The 17,593-nt window shown below is 52.2% G+C and overlaps 1 protein-coding gene across 1 annotated transcript in view; it reads left to right on the forward strand.

The window, feature by feature from the left end:
- The window catches only part of MLH1 (mutL homolog 1), a 39,560-nt gene that overhangs the window by 17,976 nt on the left and 3,991 nt on the right, over positions 1-17,593 (forward strand). The window contains exons 12-15 of the mRNA XM_058657154.1: positions 21-391; positions 2,405-2,553; positions 13,993-14,101; positions 15,500-15,563. Of these exons, the coding sequence (XP_058513137.1) occupies positions 21-391; positions 2,405-2,553; positions 13,993-14,101; positions 15,500-15,563 (693 nt within the window). The remainder of the gene's footprint in view (positions 1-20; positions 392-2,404; positions 2,554-13,992; positions 14,102-15,499; positions 15,564-17,593) is intronic.

Raw genomic sequence — 17,593 nt, forward strand, 5'->3', positions numbered from 1 at the left:
CTCTTTTTTTTTTTTTATAGACTTTGCTGCCAGGACTTGCTGGCCCTTCTGAGGACACGGTGAAAGCCACGACCAGCGCGAGCTCCGCTGCCTCTGGAAGTGGCGACAAGGTCTATGCCCATCACATGGTCCGGACGGATTCCAGGGAGCAAAAGCTCGAAGCCTTTCTGCAGCCGGTCAGCAGGCCCCCCGCAAGTCGGCCTCAGACCAGCGTCCCGGAGGACGAGACAGAGCGGCCCGGCGGCAGGGTCAGGCCGCAGGACAAGGAGACGCCCGAGCCCCCGGCCCCTGCCGAAGCAGCAGCCAAGGATGAGAGCGTGCGGGGGGATGCGCCCAGGGGGATGGAAGCATCGGAGGAGAGAGGAGCTGCCTCCAGCCTAGGCCTCCCCAGGTACCATCCCCCATGTCTGGCTCTTCAGGAGCCGTTGGTTCTGCATGTACCTGATTCTCCCCTTGCTTCCACTGGGAAACTGCTCTGGCCCTGTGGGCCCCCTGGCTTTCCCTGGGGTTTGAAGAGGTGCTGGGTAGTGTTCCTGAAGTGTCCTTGGTGCTAAGCAGTGCGAAAGGCGTGCCAGGGAAGAAGGGTCCTTGCTTTGCTTTGATTTTTTGGGGGTCTGGGGGGTGAGGATGGGAGTGGGATGCTTTCTTTTCACAAGGGGTTTTGGTAAAGGCTCAGTAGTGAAGGTGCCTGGGAAGAGAAGCCGGGAGCTCCCGTTCAAGCCCCCCAGCACTGTCTGCCCCTTCTTTCTGGAGCCCGTTTGTGTGTGAGCCAGAGGGACCAGAGAGCAGGAGGAAAGACCCTCACCTGTGCGCGTGGCCGGTGTACGTGTGCACCTGCCAGAGGAAATGAGCTCACAGACATCCGTAAGGTGGGCATTGTTGATGCGATGTGTCCAGGCAGGGCACCTGCCTCTCGTTAGGCGGTCACTTGGCCTGGTCTGTTGCCTGCCGGCCATCACAAATCCTGGCACTAATCGGCCATTTGAACTTAGAGGAGATACTTAATTCCTAGGACTCTTGTTCTTTATATTTTTGTTTAGGTCTTTTCATTTTCTTTGAAAGGCAAACAGAGCTCTTCCATTCATTTTTTTCAATATTCACATTTCTACAGTAGCCAGAGCTGGGTCAGGTCACTTCCAGGAGCCTGGCCTCAGCCCAGCTCTCTCACATGGGCCGCACCTTGCGCCTCACAGAACGTGCACGCACATGAGGCTGGAGTCAGAAAGAGAGGCAGCCGCAGACGTGGGAGTGCCCTGCAGCATCAGCTCCGTGACGAGTCCACCCCTATCCTGAACCTAGCTGGCAGGGTGACTTCTAAGGATGCTTGTCGGTGCTAACGAAGGATGCTAAGATTCCCCGAGCAGCCAGCCCACGGGCTGGATTCCTCACACGCACGATCTCATTGGATGCTTTTAACAGTCCTGTGGTTTCTGCATTTGGCGAACTGCTTGAGATCCAGCACACAGCAGGCCAAGTTGTTTGTTCACTGTAGATCAGACTGTCTCTCTCCACTGCTGAACTCCTCTCCTTGGCTTCCCAGCGCCCTGGCCCTCTGCTGAGCCTGCTGTGGGCCACGGAGCCACTCATCCTCCGCCTGCCTAGGCTTCCCCTTGGCCCCGGCAGGACTCTGGCTTCTGTCACTCAGGTCTCCCTGGGATGGGCCTCCTTGCCAGAGGACATCTTTGTCCATTTTGTCTTCTCTTACCTCCCCAACATTCTATTACCTTTTTTTTTTTTTTTAAAGATTCATTTATTTTTACTTGAAAGAGGGAGAGACAGAGAGGTGTTCCATGCACTGGTCCACTCCACAGATGGCCATCATGGCCAGAACTGGGCTGGTCTGAAGCTAGGAGCTAGAGACTTCTTCCGGATCTCCCACGTGGGTGCAGGATTCCTGAGGACTTGGAATCTCTTCATCTGTTTAGCTGAAAGGGAGCTTGAGCAGCTGTGACACGAACCAGCACCTGTATGGGAGGCTGGAGTCCCAGGTCAAGGATTAGCCTGCTGTTCCAATGCGTGGATTCCCATTTTATTATTTTCGTCACATTTATCCCAACTCTGAGTGTGGGCTGCTGTTTGTAATTGGTCTGTAACAACGTCGGATGACTGGTAATGAAGGAGGCTTGACCATGTCAGTTCACTTGCTGAAGACCCTGCAGCTCGTTGGGGCTGAGCTAGAGCCCACGTTCTGCTGCAGGTAGCTGTGCGGCCCACTGCTGGGATGTGAACGCTGACAGAGAGGTGTTGGGGAACAGGCCCCCCCCCGCCTTGGTGGCCTGCCGCCCACCCAGGCACCCCGCAGCTGCAGTTGGGGGGCACCTCTTCACAGTGCAACACGCAGCAGGTGGCTGAGGGAGAAGAATACAGAGCGTTCATTCTCTGCCTGTTCTGCTGCTCCCCGCAGAAAGCGATGTCGGGAAGATGCTGATGTGGAAATGATGGAGGATGGGTCCCGGAAGGAGATGACAGCAGCATCCACTCCCCGGAGAAGGGTCATCAACCTCACCAGCGTTTTGAGTCTCCGGGAAGAAATCAGTGAGCGCGGCCACGAGAGTACGTACGTACGTCCGCGCGTGCTGCCACGAGCGGCCTGGGGCGCCCAGGGCCTGACCTGCAGCCGTGTAGGGAACACTTGTGTGCTGTTGGGCTGCTCGCCTCCAAGGGCCGGGCGACTTAGTTCTCAAGCGGAAGCAAAAAAACAGCCTCTGTTTTAATTCAAATTCGTGAGCATGTCCTTGAACCCTGGCAGTCAGAGTCAAGCAGCCAGTTCAGCAGCTTTGTGTTTTAGCTAGAAGTTTGGGCAGTCACGGGCAGGCTTCTTTCCTGTGGACCAGAAGGGCACAGTGCACCTGTTGCTGCTGCTAGGCCCGGGCTTGGGACGTCACCCACCCCGGGGACACATCTCGGCACCGCCACTTCACTCTGTGACCGGAGACCGTGTTCGAACCTTCTGTACCCGCAGCCCGTGTCTGTCCTTTGAAGGCAAGCTGCTGTCTACTTGTTGAACATCTTTTTATCTAGTGAGAAGTTAGGCTTCTGAAATTGAAATGATGCCATTGTAAAAACACCAGTGGGAGTTGAATTTTCCGTCAAAGCTGACTGTGCCGGCCAGTGACTGCACGGACACACTCAGCATGTGTCTATGTAGTGAACGCTGGAGCTGATCATTGCCCTGTCCCAGGAGCAGCTTCTGAAAAGTACAGAACACCATGTTGATCTGTCTCTTCAAAATTAGCTCAGATGGCTCTGCGATTACTAGGGAGGGGTGTTTTATTCCCAAGGATGAAGTGACAGAGATGGTGGTAGGTAACCAGGGCATATTGACTTTTTTTTTTTTTTTGAAGATTTATTTATTTTTATTGGAAAGGCAGATATACGGAGAGGAGGAGGAGAGACGGAGAGGAAGATCTTTCTTGCAATGGTTCACTCCCCAAGCGGCCGCAATGGCTGGAGCTGAGCCAATCCGAAGCCAGGAACCAGGAGCTTCTTCCAGGTCTCCCACGTGGGTGCAGGGTACCAAGGCTTTGGGCCGTCCTTGACTGCTTTCCCAGGCCACATGCAGGGAGCTGGATGGGAAGCGGGGCAGCCAGGATTAGAACCGGCGCCCATATGGGATCCCGGGGCGCATTCAGAGTGAGGACTTTAACCACTACGCTATCACACCGGGCCCACAAATTGACTCTTTTTTTTTTTTAAACATATTTGTATTGCATTTCATTTTTTTAAATTAATTACTTTGCATTATGTGATACATTTTTTTTATGCACTGGGATTCCCCCAGCCCTCCCCACACCCTCCCCCCACGGCGGATTGCTCCACCTTGTTGCATTTCCATAGTTCAAATTCAGTTGACATTCTTTCATTGGAGGTATTTACCAAGCATAAAGTCCAGCATCTTATTGTCCTTTTAAGTTCAATAGTTTCTTGGTGAGACCATCTCTGGTCTAAAGGTAGAGCCGGCAGAGTATCATCCCAATCAATTAAAAGCCCCAACATAATATTTACAACCAATTACAACTTTATGGCATTAATTGACATGGTATTGATTAACCAATATGTTAATAGGAAAAACAGGCTCTCAACCACAACCTGTGACTTCTTCATAGACATTTCAATTTTGGTTTATATTCAGCCGTGTTCTATACACCTTAAAATGGCTTAGATTGCTATTCAGCTGTCTCATGCCTATTTTAATTTTAGTCTTTAGCAGTTTATAGCATTGAAGCACGTTTTCGCTGAACCTGGCTGTTTTTTAGGTGGTCTAACGCTATAATTCTAACAGGATATATGTCAACAGTTTAGGTGAGCATGTTTAGGAGGGGTGTGCAGGGGAATCTTCCATACCCCAGTGAGGAGTAACTAATCTTTGTGTCCCACCCAGTGAGGTATAAGTGCATCCCCGCTGACCGTTTCCTGTCTGTTTCTAAGCTTTCCTTGTTGTTCTCTGTCTATCATAGTTTTGTTTGTTTGTTTGTTTGTTTGTTTGTTTTGAGGGGTTTCTGGAGCGCTCCTGATGGTTATTACGAGAGGGGGTGGGGACCCAAAATTGGAAGCAGACAAGGACCAGGGAAAGCTCCTCTCCCTAGTCCCGAAGGAAGTTTACTGTTCTTCTGTTTCTGTGGACCGCTCAGGGATCCTGGTTGTTCTTCCAATGTCCTTGGATCCTGCAAGGCAGGATTTGGGCTTCTTCCATCCCATGTGGTAGATCCAAATGGGGGTGGGTGACCTCAGAGATCTTGGTCTCCGAAGGCACTCCATTTCCCCTTGGTCTCCTTGGCAGTAGGGATGTAGTCCTCGGTGCTCATACTGATAGTCCTTGGTGAGGATCTAGGAGTCTTCAGGTTTGGGATAAAAGCCTCCTCCTGTCCGCCTGCTCCACTCTGGGGACCCCTCCCTGCTCTATGCGCATGACCTCCTGTTAAGAGGTTGTTAGGATTACTCCTGATTCCCCCATTTGCCTTTGTAGTTTTGCTATTGTCTAATGCTGATTCGAGTCTGTTGTCTGTGAGTTACCAGTTATGATCCTGATAGGTTATGGTTCCCGTCTTCCTCATACCTTCTAGGGTGATGTAAGATTTCTCTGCTCTCCCTCCCCATTTCCAAGTATCATGGGGTCTTACAAGTGCATTAGGTTTTACAATTCTTTGATGTAGATCATAAGCAATCTGCCTCATATCATTGGTTACTTCACAATATCTTATTGCATGAGATACAGGCTGTTTTTCGGATTGACATCATTTCATAACAGCCACATCGATCACAATAACAACAGCCCTGGCTCCACTGGATGAGTGGGAGGGACTCTGAGGCTCTCAGCCTAGTCCCTGCCAGGGTTCCAGCTGGTAACCTTGCACTCGAGTCCACATAATGTGGCCACAACATTTCTCAGTTAAAACAGTGAAATTCCAGCACAGTTGCAAAATGCAGAAATAGGAAGCGTCTGGATGACTTTCCGAGAGCAGTGACTGAGGAGCAGGCCCGTGTCCTTCCCCGCCGAGCCTTAACGCTTTTTCACCAGAAGCTCAGGCCCTGGGCCTCCCAAGCCTCCCTGGCTCCGTCACCGGCACTCTGAGCTCATTCAGGAAGGCCTCCCTTAGCCTTCCCCTCCTCGCTGTCTTAGCAGTCTGGGCTTTTGTCTGCTTGTGGGAGAGGATGCGAGGGGGGCCAAGCGAACGCTTCCTGTGGCCGCCATCCTGCCAAGTTGGCTTCTGAGTTCACCTTCCGTGACTTGCCGCGGTCCCTCCTTGCTTCTTTAAAGGCTAGTTCCCTCAACAGGCTGTTCAAAGTTACAGTGTCAAGACACTTGGGAATGGGATCCAGCTGTTGGCAGCAGGATCAGGTTCGGTCAGCTGCGGAGTCTTGCTAAGGCTGAGGTGAAGACTGGAGTCGGTCTGATACTATGTGTTTGCACGTGTTATCTCACCGAATTCTGGAGGAGCCGTGGGAGAGACACAGAGCAGGTAGTTACACCTGTTTGAAGGGAGAGGCAGGAGGCATGCGTGGTGGAGAGGACAGTGCGCGGTAGGAGGCTCAGGCAGGCCTCCTGGAGGCGTTACCGGCGGCGGCCTTCGGGCCGGAAGCCTCTCTCCATGAAAGAATGGGAAAGCGTGTTTCTGTACTCTGTGCCACTACCTCGCCCTCCTCTCAGCTGCTGTCATGGGCACCTAGGATGCTCTGTCGGCTCCGGGGCCGTGGAACCTGCCCGCTCGTGGACCTCAGGTTGAAGGCTGCACAGGGATTCCTCGATGGCTCAGGTCGGCTGAGGACGTGCGGTAGTTCCCAACGATGTGGCCAACTTCTGGGCAGGTTCCTCCAGGCCCTGGGAAGAAAGAAGGGGCGCTCTCCTTCTAAGAGCCCCACTTCTGAGACGCTTATTTCATCTGGGTATCCTCTGCAGGGATTTTATCTTTTGATTTTTATTTTTTAAGAGTCATTAACTTTCAGAAAGTCTGAGTTTACAGAGAAGGGGGAGAGGTGGTGATCTTGTATCCGCTCTTCACTCTCCCAGCGGCCGCAGCAGCCGGAACTGGGGAAGACCGAAGCCAGGAGCCAGGACCTTCTTCCTGTGTCTTCCGTGAGGGTGGTAGGGCCAGAACACCTGGGCTCTCTTTTGCTGCTTTTCCCAGGCCCTGATCAAGGAGCTGGATGGCAGTGGAACACCTGCAGCTCAAACAGTGCCCGTATGGGACGCCAGCGTGGCAGGTGGCAGCTTCCCCCGTTTCGCCGCAGTGCTGGCCCCAGGGATTGTGGCTTTTGAGCTTACCTCCTCAGCCTTGGGACCCAGCAGAACGCCTGGCCTGGGAACTTGGTCGGTATTTGCTGCAGGAGTAAAAGATTGAGAGGAGCGGCCGTGGCGTGCGTGCTGTAGAGGTGTTGAAGCTGAGGATGCAAACACCTCGTGTGTCTGTCTGTCTCCCTGGGCACTGCACCTTCCGTGGCCAGATGAGATGAATTCTGAAACACCCAGTTTCTGGATAAGCCTTCTATGGACTTTCTCAGGGATTAGTCGTGACTGAATTCACCTGCTGTCGGTTCTGTCGGTTTAATTATTAGCAGTAAGGAATTCGATAAGCTAAATAGTTACAGCTGGGCCTGGCAAGATAGCCTAGTGGCTAAATCCTCACCTGGCATCCATATGGGTGCCAGTTTGTATCCCAGCTGCTCCACTTCTCATCCAGCTTGTGGCCTGCGAAAGCAGTCGAGGACAGGCCCAAAGCCTTGGGACCCTGCACCCGCGTGTGAGACTCAGAGGGGCTCCTGACTTCAGATCGGCTCAGCTCTGGCTGTTGTGGCCACTTGGGGGCAGACCCAAGTGGACAGAAGATCTGTCTCTCTCTCTCCTTCTCTCTGTATATCTGCCTTTCAAAAAAAAAAAAAGTAAAATAAATCTAAAAAAATGAGTTGCCATTTAAATGTAAAAAAATATATTTTTTGTGTCCAGAAATCTATACTTGCAATTTTTTTTTGTTTGGTGAATGTCTTGGCTCCAGTTACACGTGATGGCAGTGTCTTTTGGTCCCTGATGGGATCCGTAGACCTCATCAGGTAGCTTTGTATATATATGCACCATGCCAAGCCCAGAGGCAGGAGTAACAGGTGTGCCGTGAGCACGCCTCCCGGGATCCCTTGGTGTTGGGTTAACAGTTGGCTGCAGTGTTAAAGGAAAGAAATGTGGTAACAGATGGAAGGCCGTCCGCAGGGGCCTGGGGGGAGGGTCTGGGGAGAGAGCTGCGGAGTGGGGCCGAGCGTCAACCAGGGCCCTGCCGGGGAGCATCCACCGAGGTGTGCAGGCTGGGACCCTGCGCTCCATGAGCAGCCGGAGGTCTGGCTGACCTGCCAGGTGGGCGGGACTGCTGCTGGGGACAATGGGCCAAAAACCAAGGCCTAGGTTGTAAACTCAGGTGCACACTTTGATCTTGAAGCCCACCGGGATGTTGTCTCCTTCTGCTGCTCCCTGAGGTGGTGCTGGGTGAGCACCTACACGTTTGGGGTGCTCCGGGGAGGAATGCAACGTAGATCCTCGGAATTCTGGTGGGAGGCTGCATGGTGAGGAGTGGCCACCCTCCTGCCCTACCCGGCGGGGCTGCACCGCACTGGCCCTGGCTGCGTCCGAGCGCCCCCGCCGTTCCCGTGGAAAAATCTGACCCTGCCGAAGGGGTTGCGCTGCGTTTTCCCTCCAGTGCCTCATTATCCAGGAGGACTTGCTGTGCTCCAGCTTTTAAAATAATCATCTTCCGCCTACACAGAACATCCTGTGGAGACACTGAGTTTCCAGTGGGAACAAAGGGGAACACTCTTCTACAAAGGAAGAAGTGAGTTATCTTTGGAGAAGGGGTGGTGGTGTCTCAGAACTTACATAACTGAGAACTTAACCTGGGCTGCCCAAACTGAAAAGAAGCGCTAAGGACCCGTATGGGCTTCCGGCCGTGCCAGAGACGGGCCCTGTGCTGCTTTTATTAAACATGTACATATGCGCATGTGTGTGTGACCACACACGCACACGTGTAACACATACCCAGCATATTCATGGAAACGCATATGATGACAAATTGTGCGGCTGGCCTTGTGGCGTAGCAGGTGGAGCCCCAACCTGGGATGTTGGGGTCCCTTGTGGGAGCTGCTTCACCTTCCAGTCGAGCCCCCTGCTGGTGTGCCGGGCCACTCCCTGCATCCCTGGCACCCCCGTGGGAGGCTCGGAGGAAGGGCAAGGCCTCTGGCCTCAGCCTGGCCTGGCCACTGTGGCATTTTGGAGAGTGAGACAGGAGCCGGAGGGTTCTCTGTCTCTTGTCTGTAACTGCATTTCAAAGAAAATTTTTAAATCGCGACCCCCCCAAAAAATATGCATGGATCTCCACGTTTGCGTCAAAATAAATTTATCTTTCAGTTCATTTTGCTGTAGAATTTTTGAAGTTCTGCATGGAAAACGTAAACACACGTGCAGAGCATCGCAGGTGTTTGGTTAACGCAGGCTCACGCTCATGACATACATATGGCAGACACAGAAAAAGCCAGTGAGGGCTTGTGGTGCGGACGCTGGCTGCCCTCAAGCAGCAGGGCATCCCTGTTACCTCAGGCTGTGGGCCAGTGGAGCCCAGCTCCCGTCTCTGGTACCAGAATTTGAGGAGGTGGCCCAGGTAAAGGGCAGGCGGAAGTAAGGCTCTTTGGTGTGGGAAGTGGGGGTACAGCCTTGGGGTAGTGCAGCCGCTCTAGGGAGACTGCACCCTCCCCCTACAGGGTTGGGGCACTCCTTCCTGTGACCCCAGGGGCTTTGGGAGCAGGTCTGGGCTGGGGCTAAAGTGAGTGCTCAAGGGGGCAAGGCACGAGGCCTTGTTTGGAAATCTCAGAGGCGTCCTGGAGGAGTCATCCTGTAGGCCACAGTCCTCTCGCTAGAAGGACCTCATGGTGAGCTAAAGATGGCTGAAGGACGCGGCTGGCTGCTTGTAGGGTATGCTTCCCATTGCTGCTGCTCGGGAACAAACTGCAGAAGCTGTGTTTGCCTTTGCCTGGCACTGGGGAGTTTGGGCAGGGCGGGAAGGGCTGCAGCCTGGTGTGGTCGGCGCCTGCAGCTCCTGCCTGGCTCCCCTTGGCCGCCATCCTTCTGGAGCTCGGGTCTGCTGCCTCTCTGTCCTCTGCCCTCCCCCCACACGGCAGTGCCGGCCTGAACTCTGTGATAAGGAAGTCTCTCCTTTGGGTTTGACTTTGACCACCTGTGTTTGTATTCCTACTATTTTTGTTGTTACAAATAGCATTATGTAGTGTTTCCTGTCATTGCTATCAGAGCGCCTGAAAGTTTGGAAAATGGAATCACAAGGTTTATTTTGGTGCAAGAAAGTTTCTGAAATCTACGCTTAGTTTCTTGGTATCGTTTTTCATGAATTTGCTAAAGGTTTCATAGACGTGGATTTCAGCATTTTGTTGCATCAAAGGATGCTTTAGATTGTTTCCTTTAAACTTCTTTTTTTTTAAAAAAAGATTTATTTATTTTTATTGGAAAGGTGGATATACAGAGAGGAGAGACAGAGAGGAAGATCTTCCATCCGATGGTTCACTCCCCAAGCAGCCGCAATGGCTGGAGCTGAGCCAGTCCGAAGCCAGGAGACTCCTCTGGGTCTCCCACACAGGGTGCAGGGTACCGAGGCCACAAGCAGGGAGCTGGATGGGAAGCAGGACCATCGGGATTAGAACCAGCACCCATACGGGATCTCGGTGCATTCAAGGCGAGGACCTTAACCACTATGCTATCGCGCCGGGACCTCCTTTAGACTTCTTAAAGACCTCTCCTATACATACTCAAAACAGGTTCCCGAGTGCCATCCACCTGTTAGCTGTAACTGTGACTCAGGGTCTCGGGCCTAGATCCCGCTTGCTGGATACACAGCCACTGGTTCTGTTGAAAGACGTGTGGAGTACCCGGCTGGCTTCAGCCCTTCTGCCTGGCCAGGAGCTCATCAGTGGGTTGGCTCCAGGGTTTGTGTGAAAGAGCTGTAAGTGACAGGTTGTGTCCCACGGGGCCCTGCTCACCAGCAGGACACAGAAGTTGCATTCACTCCGTGAAACAGTATCTGATGGCGGTTGGTTTTATAGTCCTCGGTTATTAATGAGTTGAGTGTATAGCGTCTTTTAGTAAGTGCCCGGTCCAGATCTCTGTCCATTTCTGTTGAGATTCTTAGATTTCTGTGTAATTTTAGGAGTGTGTTCTATGTATTCCAGATAATTATCATTTACATGAAACTCTTCTGCCACCTTAGGGCTCATCTGGTAGCTTTTTCTTAGGGACACTTGTCTGATGAAATCCCGTGGTATAACACAGGCAGGTTTTATCAGTTCTTCATGTTTGGCTTTTTTAATCTTAAATCCTTCCTGATTCTGGGATAATTAAAGGTACACTCCTATGTGGTTTCCTAAAAGCCTTGCGCTTGCATCCTAAGCTTGCCCGGAACTGATTCCTTGAACATGTTAGGCTCGCTGCATCCATGGAGCTCATTGTCCCTTAATATGTTGATTTGACATGTGATTTGGACGCACCATGTATTGTTTAGTCTTAACTCCTTCCTCCCATCCTATGGCCTCTGGTGGCTGTCGTAGTCCTTCGGAATTGCTATTACAAAACAGCCTGGATGGGCCCTGTGAGCCGTCCCAGCCATGAGGGGGAAGCCAGTCACCGCCCAACACTGTCACCTGGAGAGTTTAGATTTTTTTTTATTGTCATTATGGGAAAGGCAGATTTACAGAAAAGAAGAGCTTCCGTCTCTTGATTCACTCCCCAAGTGACCTCAATGGCCAGAGCTGAGCCAGTCTGAAGCCAGGAGCCAGGAGCTTCTTCCGGGTCTCCCACATGGGTGCAGGGTCCCAAGGCTTTGGGCCGTCCTCAACTGCTTTCCCAGGCCACAAGCAGGGAGCTGGATGGGAAGTGGAGCAGCTGGGATGTGGACTGGCTCCCATATGAGATCCTGGCCTGTGCAAGGCAAAGATTTAGCCACTAGGCTATGATGCTGGGCCCAAGAGTTTAGATCTTAAGAGGTGAAATTTGGGAGGATTGAAACATTCAGATTATAGTAGTGGTCAATTGACTTCTGCTTTGTTTAATTCACTCTATTAAAAAATATACTAATGTTTGTTTATTTATTTGCAAGGTACCAGGGGTGGAAGAGGGAGGGAAAGAAAAATCCTGTACTAGCTGGTTCAGTCTCCAGATGGTTACAACGCAAGGACTGACCCAGGCCTTAGCCGGGAGCCTTATCCGGGTCTCCCTCGTGGGTGACAGGGCCCAAACGTTGGGCCAGCTTCTGCTGCTTTTCCAAGCACCTTCCAGAGGGTCAGGCTGCGAGTGGCGGCGCAGGCGGGGGTTGGTCCCCTGCAGCGACAAGGCCGGCCCTCTAGTTGGAAAAGTTTTCTGATTGGTTTTCAGTTTGATTGGAGCTTATGCATCAAAGCTCTTCTCATTGGCTGATTTCTGCTGTTATTAAGGAAAGCCCGCCGGCAGCCGTATGTTTTATTACCGAGTGGAGTCTCCTGCTCTTCCTCCTGGGTAATGTTTGCAATCTTTTTTTTTTTTTTGGTAAACTATCTTGTAGGAACCATGTACCGGCTATGGATTTTGTTGAGGTTCCTAGAGTTGAGGTTTGGCATCTTTCATTACTTATGGAATGTTCTCAGATATTTTATCTTCAAGTAGCTTTAACATCAGAGTTCCTGCCTTTTCTGGGACCTGATTTACACAGAAGAGGCCTAGAAAGAGTTTATAGAAGAGTGTAATAGAAACAAGCCTAAGCATGGGTTTCAGAATTCTCGTATTTTTTTATCCTCCATGTTGACTTCTCTCACTGCCTTTTCAGACTCCAGCTCTGCCTCTTGGCTGCGTCTGGACAGTTTCTTTAGATCACAGAGTTAACTCTCTTTGCCTAGCGTGTTGTGGTCTGTTTGAGCTTGTCGTTGTGACAGTTCCGTGTGTTAGAAGTCTTGTTTGGAACGCTCCAGCTCCGAGCGCAGAGTGGGCTTGGAGACCTCTCACACACACTACACACAGACCTCACACACACACTACACACGCCCTCGGGGCTCTCTTCGACCCCATCAGAATCTGAAGCCCTAATTTATCTCATTCCCTGGTTTCCTCCGGATGCTAATTCGCAACATTTTGTTTGCTTTGCGTGCTCTGGGATTGCTTTGACTGCCCATCACTGCCGCCTCCTCTGAGGAGAGTTATTTAAGCCTGGCTCAATGAGAAATTTCTGGAGAGTTTGCCCTGGTTCCGAAGCAGCGCCCTGTGGGAACAGGCAGGCGTGGGCTTCCACTGGAGGTTTTCAGGCCACCTGCCCCCGTGGGTTCTCGCTGCAGGAGCCTGCGAGGACCCGTTTGTGATGGCCCGTCTTCACGCTGTGGCTCTCTGCAGGTGGCACTCGTGCTTCCTGCCCTCCGAGTGGGGATGGCCTGAGCCTGGGGCACAGCTGTGGGCTCTGTTACACTGTGGGGCAGCCTGCACTCCAGCTTCCTGGGCAGGACAGTGGTCTCCCGTTAGACTCCCCGTTCCCAGCCATTCCCAGAAAAAGTGTAAAGATTTATTTTTATTTGAAAGGCAGATTTACACAGAGCGAAGGAGAGACAGAATCTTCCATCTGCTGGTTCTCTTCCCAAATGGCTGCAACAGCCAGAGCTGAGCTGATCCCAAGTCAGGAGCCAGAAGCTTCTTCGGGTCTCTCCTGTGTTACTGGGGCCCAAGGACATAAACCACGCTCTGTGGCTTTCCCAGACCATCAGCAGGGAGCTGGAGCAGCAGCCGAGCAGCCAGGACTTGAACTGGCACCATATGGAGTGCTGCCGCACCAGGAGCTTGGCTGCCCCAGGTGGCCTCCTTCGACCGCACCTTCAGAGCCAGCAAAGCTGAACGCTTGCGAGTCCAGGGCCTCTGTGAGGTTCCTGCAGTTGGCTTCAGAGCTGTCATCACTGCTCTGGGTTCTGCTATGTCTTGGATTTTGATCCTCAACTATTTTTTTTTTCCTTTTTGTTTCTCTTTTTAAAGAGTCATCTATTTACCTGAAAGGCCAGGAGCTACAGAGAGAACAAACAGATGGAGCTCCTGCACCTGCTGGCTTACTGCCCAGATGGCCGCACCACCACAGCGCGGGTCAGGCCCAAGCCAGGAGCCTGGGGCTTCAGCCTGGTCTCCGTCAGGGACAGGGGCCCAAGCGCCTGGACTTTCTGCTGCCCTCCCAGGCCCCTTAGCGGGGAGCTGTGTCCAAAGCAGAGCAGCCAGGCCTCGAACTGTCACCCGCAGCCAAATACAGCCCCAGAGTACTTCTTACTCCTTTGGCAATTCTTGTTGCGTCTTCAGAGATGAGTCGCGCCTTGTGCTTCACCTGTATTCACAGCAGGTGGTTCTGCAGGTGGCATGGCTTGCCTGGCATCTCTGGTGCTGCTGTGTTGGGCCGTGCGGAAGGACCACTGGGATCCTGTGTCTCACATGTTGTGTGTGTGTGTGTCTGTGTTTTCCAGCTCTCCGGGAGATGCTGCGAAACTACTCCTTCGTGGGCTGTGTGAATCCTCAGTGGGCCTTGGCACAGCATCAAACCAAGTTATACCTCCTCAACACCACCAAACTTAGGTAATTCAATGTGTGTGTGCGTGTGCGCATGCGTGAAGAGGTACTGTGTGGATGCAACAGAACAATGACGGGCTGCTTTCTGGGAACCATGGCAGAGCCTCCCAGCTGCCAGAGCCACTGGCCTGGTGCCCGGGTAGGGACGTGCCTGTGGGTTGTTTCCTGGGGCCTGGGTGTATGCACGCCTCTCGAATCTTGAAGTACCATGAACTGTGTTCTTGACCAGGTGAGGCATCTTAGAGGTCGCTGTCACCTTGCCTCCGCCAGCCACATGTCCTCAGGCCCCGTGGGACTCTGTGCCCATCAGCCTGGCTATGGCCTTGGAGTGCTCCCTGGCCATCTGGGATCTCCATGACCTGTTAGAGTTGACACGTGAGATCAAAACCCAGTGTCTGTCCCTTGACCTGGAAGCCGCCCCTTCCGGAAGCTCAGCACCCGCCTCCTTGAGTGCTCGGAACTCGCTCCTCCTGCGCTGTGTTCAGGCTCCGCTGTGGCTTTAAGGATCGTGGGGCTGGGATAGTGGGCGGACGCTTCCTTGGTGGGGATTGTAGGGGTGAGGCTTCCAGGGTTCCCAGTCACATTTGCCATCACCACCTTTCATCTCTCACACTCAGATCAGGCTGTGCCCGGGACTGTCGCTGTTAACAGGTGTGAGTGGTCTCCTGGGACGACAGGGAGAAGCGCCAGGAGAGCCCGGTCCAGTCAGTTCTCCGGGTTTAGCTCCCTCACGTGGAGCCAGTCCGCTCGTGGGTGCCTCAGTTTCCCCCCAGGAGGCGGGCCTGGCAGGATGCTTTGTGCTAACAGGTCATGAAAAGTTGGGCAGCCACACCCTTAAGGCTCAGTCCGTTTTAAGAACTATGAAGTATCGTATAAACGGGCAACTCCAGGGCTGTGCATCTGTAAGCACGCCACAGCTGAACATGCGGCGTCCCGTACGCAAATGGCAGTGCAGCAGCAGGTGCCTCGGGCCCTCTCCCGGGTGTTTCGGACAATCCCCTCCCCTCGCTATGCTAAATCAGGTAATGTTGAACGGCGAATTACCAGAAAATGATTGATAGGATTCTTTGTCATTAGGGCAAAGGGGACGTGAGTCAAAAACAGACTTGTCAGATTTCACCGTGGGGCGCCACTGAACCTCAGGGAGGTGGGAACTGGGCATGGAGGATGGCGAGCCGCACTTGGTCGTGAGCTGGAGCCTGTGTGTGCAGGCTGGCCCCCCAGCCCTGGCTGGAGCTGCCGCTGGGGCTCGTAGCTCTGGGAAGGAATACAACTCCTGTGCACCTGTTAACCGGTTTCCACGCCAGGCCGGGCAGCTGCGCCCGTGTTTGGGGTCCCATCTCCCGTGTGTCCCTCTGCAGGGTGATCAGGCTTTCCTCAAAGTCACTTCTGTTTTTATTTCAGTGAAGAGCTGTTCTACCAGATTCTCATTCATGATTTTGCCAATTTTGGTGTTCTGAGGCTGTCGGTAAGTTCATCTCCTTCTCAGTTTGAATCTTCAACTACTGGCCATTTCTGAAAATACTGCTTCAATATGATTCTGTCCGTAGTGTTATCAATGTTTTCTACATCTTTTTAAGGTAGTATCTGTATTGATTTGAAGTTAAATTGTAATAAAGTTTAAACTTTTTAGTCAGTCATTTAGTACCCACCATAAACAAATGATTATCCCAGAAGTTAATACATATCCAAATAAGAAAACTTGGAAAAAGTTAAAAATAGTAATAAGCCTCTCTAAAGCTATGGTCCAGACACAGCCTCTGTTAACACACTTAGCCCACTTCTTCCAAGAAATTTTTACTGGCAAGTCAGATAAACGGAAAGAGGAGAGACAGAAAGGAACATCTTCCATCCGTTGATTCACCCCCCCCCCAAGTGGCACAGCTGGAGCAGAGCTGATCCGAAACCAGGAGCCAGGAGCCAGGAGCCTCTTCCGGGTCTCCCACATGGGTGCAGGGTCCCAAGGCTTTGGGCTGTCCTCCACTGCTTTCCCAGGCCACAAGCAGGGAGCTGGATGGGAAGTGGAGCTGCCAGGACTGAACCAGCACCCAGATGGGATCCAGGCGCAGGCAAGGCGAGGACGTTAGCCACTAGGCTACCGTACTGGGCCCCAAGATATTAATGCCTGCTTTTAATTTAGAGTTGATATCATATTGCCAATGTTGTTTCATAGTGATTTTTTTTTTTCATGTGACATACTGGAAAAAAAGGAAAGGAAAGGAAACCCAAGATTTTAGTTAAGTTTGTCTTGACTCTGGGTCAGCATAAGAAAACCTTTGGAAGAATATGCCTTGGTATTTCATTTTTATGCTATTGTGAATGGTATTCTTTAAAAAGTTCAGCTCTCAGTTGCTTCTTGGATATGAGCTGTGGGGGGTGCCCTACTCCATCCTCTCAGACCGCGTGTCTTACTGTGGGACAGAGAGGCCGTCTGGGGAGTTGGGTCACGGGAAGCTGTCTAGGAATTCAGCGTCTCCAGTGGAAAGAGGAGTCTCAGGTTCTGTGTCTTTTCGCATGAGCTTCATTATGTTTTCCAGACATTTGTCCACTTCATCTAAGCTTTTCAATCGGTTGCTGTGTCATTCCTAGTACTTCTGGTTCTCTTAATGCCGTAGCTCTGCGCCCCCCGAACTTCCCTTCACCCTATCGGTGCCTGTTTGGGTCTTCTTTCTTCAACTTGATTAAAAAGGATTTACCAATTTTGTTAATCCTCTCAAACAACTTTTGCTGTCTGATTGTTCCGTCTGCTTTGTTTTCTATTTCGTTGTTATCTGCTTTGATGTCTGATATTCCTACTATTTATTTTGGCTTAATTTGTCTTTTACTTCCCCCCCCTTTTTTTTTTTAAAGATTTATTCATTTTATTACAAAGTCAGATATACAGAGAGGAGGAGAGACAGAGAGGAAGATCTTCCGTCCGATGTTTCACTCCCCAAGTGAGCCGCAACGGGCCGGTGCGCACCGATCCGAAGCCGGGAACTAGGAACCTCTTCCAGGTCTCCCACGTGGGTGCAGGGTCCCAATGCATTGGGCCGTCCTCGACTGCTTTCCCAGGCCACAAGCAGGGAGCTGGATGGGAAGTGGAGCTGCCGGGATTAGAACCGGCGCCCATACGGGATCCCGGGGCGTTCAAGGTGAGGACTTTAGCCGCTAGGCCACGCCGCCGGGCCCCATTCCCCCACCCTTTTTCTCCCTTTATTTGAAACATAGAAATCTTCCAGTGAGCAGTTCGTTTCCCAGATCCCTCCGTCTGCCAGTTCAGTCCTCGGGCTTGCGTCAGCGGGGGCTGGGCCAGGCAGGAAGCCGGGGGCCGCTGACTCACCCCGGGACCCACGGACTCGAGCCGTGCCCTGCTGCTGCCCAGGCCGTGCGTTGGCAGGGATGTGGAACAGGAGCGGAGCTGGGACTTGGTCCCAGGCACTCTGATGTCATACGCATAACGAGCCATGTGCCTCCCCAGCAGGAGCTCAACCATGGGGCCAAATACCACACCCCTTT

Source organism: Ochotona princeps, chromosome 30, assembly GCF_030435755.1.
Source record: "Ochotona princeps isolate mOchPri1 chromosome 30, mOchPri1.hap1, whole genome shotgun sequence".
NCBI lineage: Eukaryota > Metazoa > Chordata > Mammalia > Lagomorpha > Ochotonidae > Ochotona > Ochotona princeps.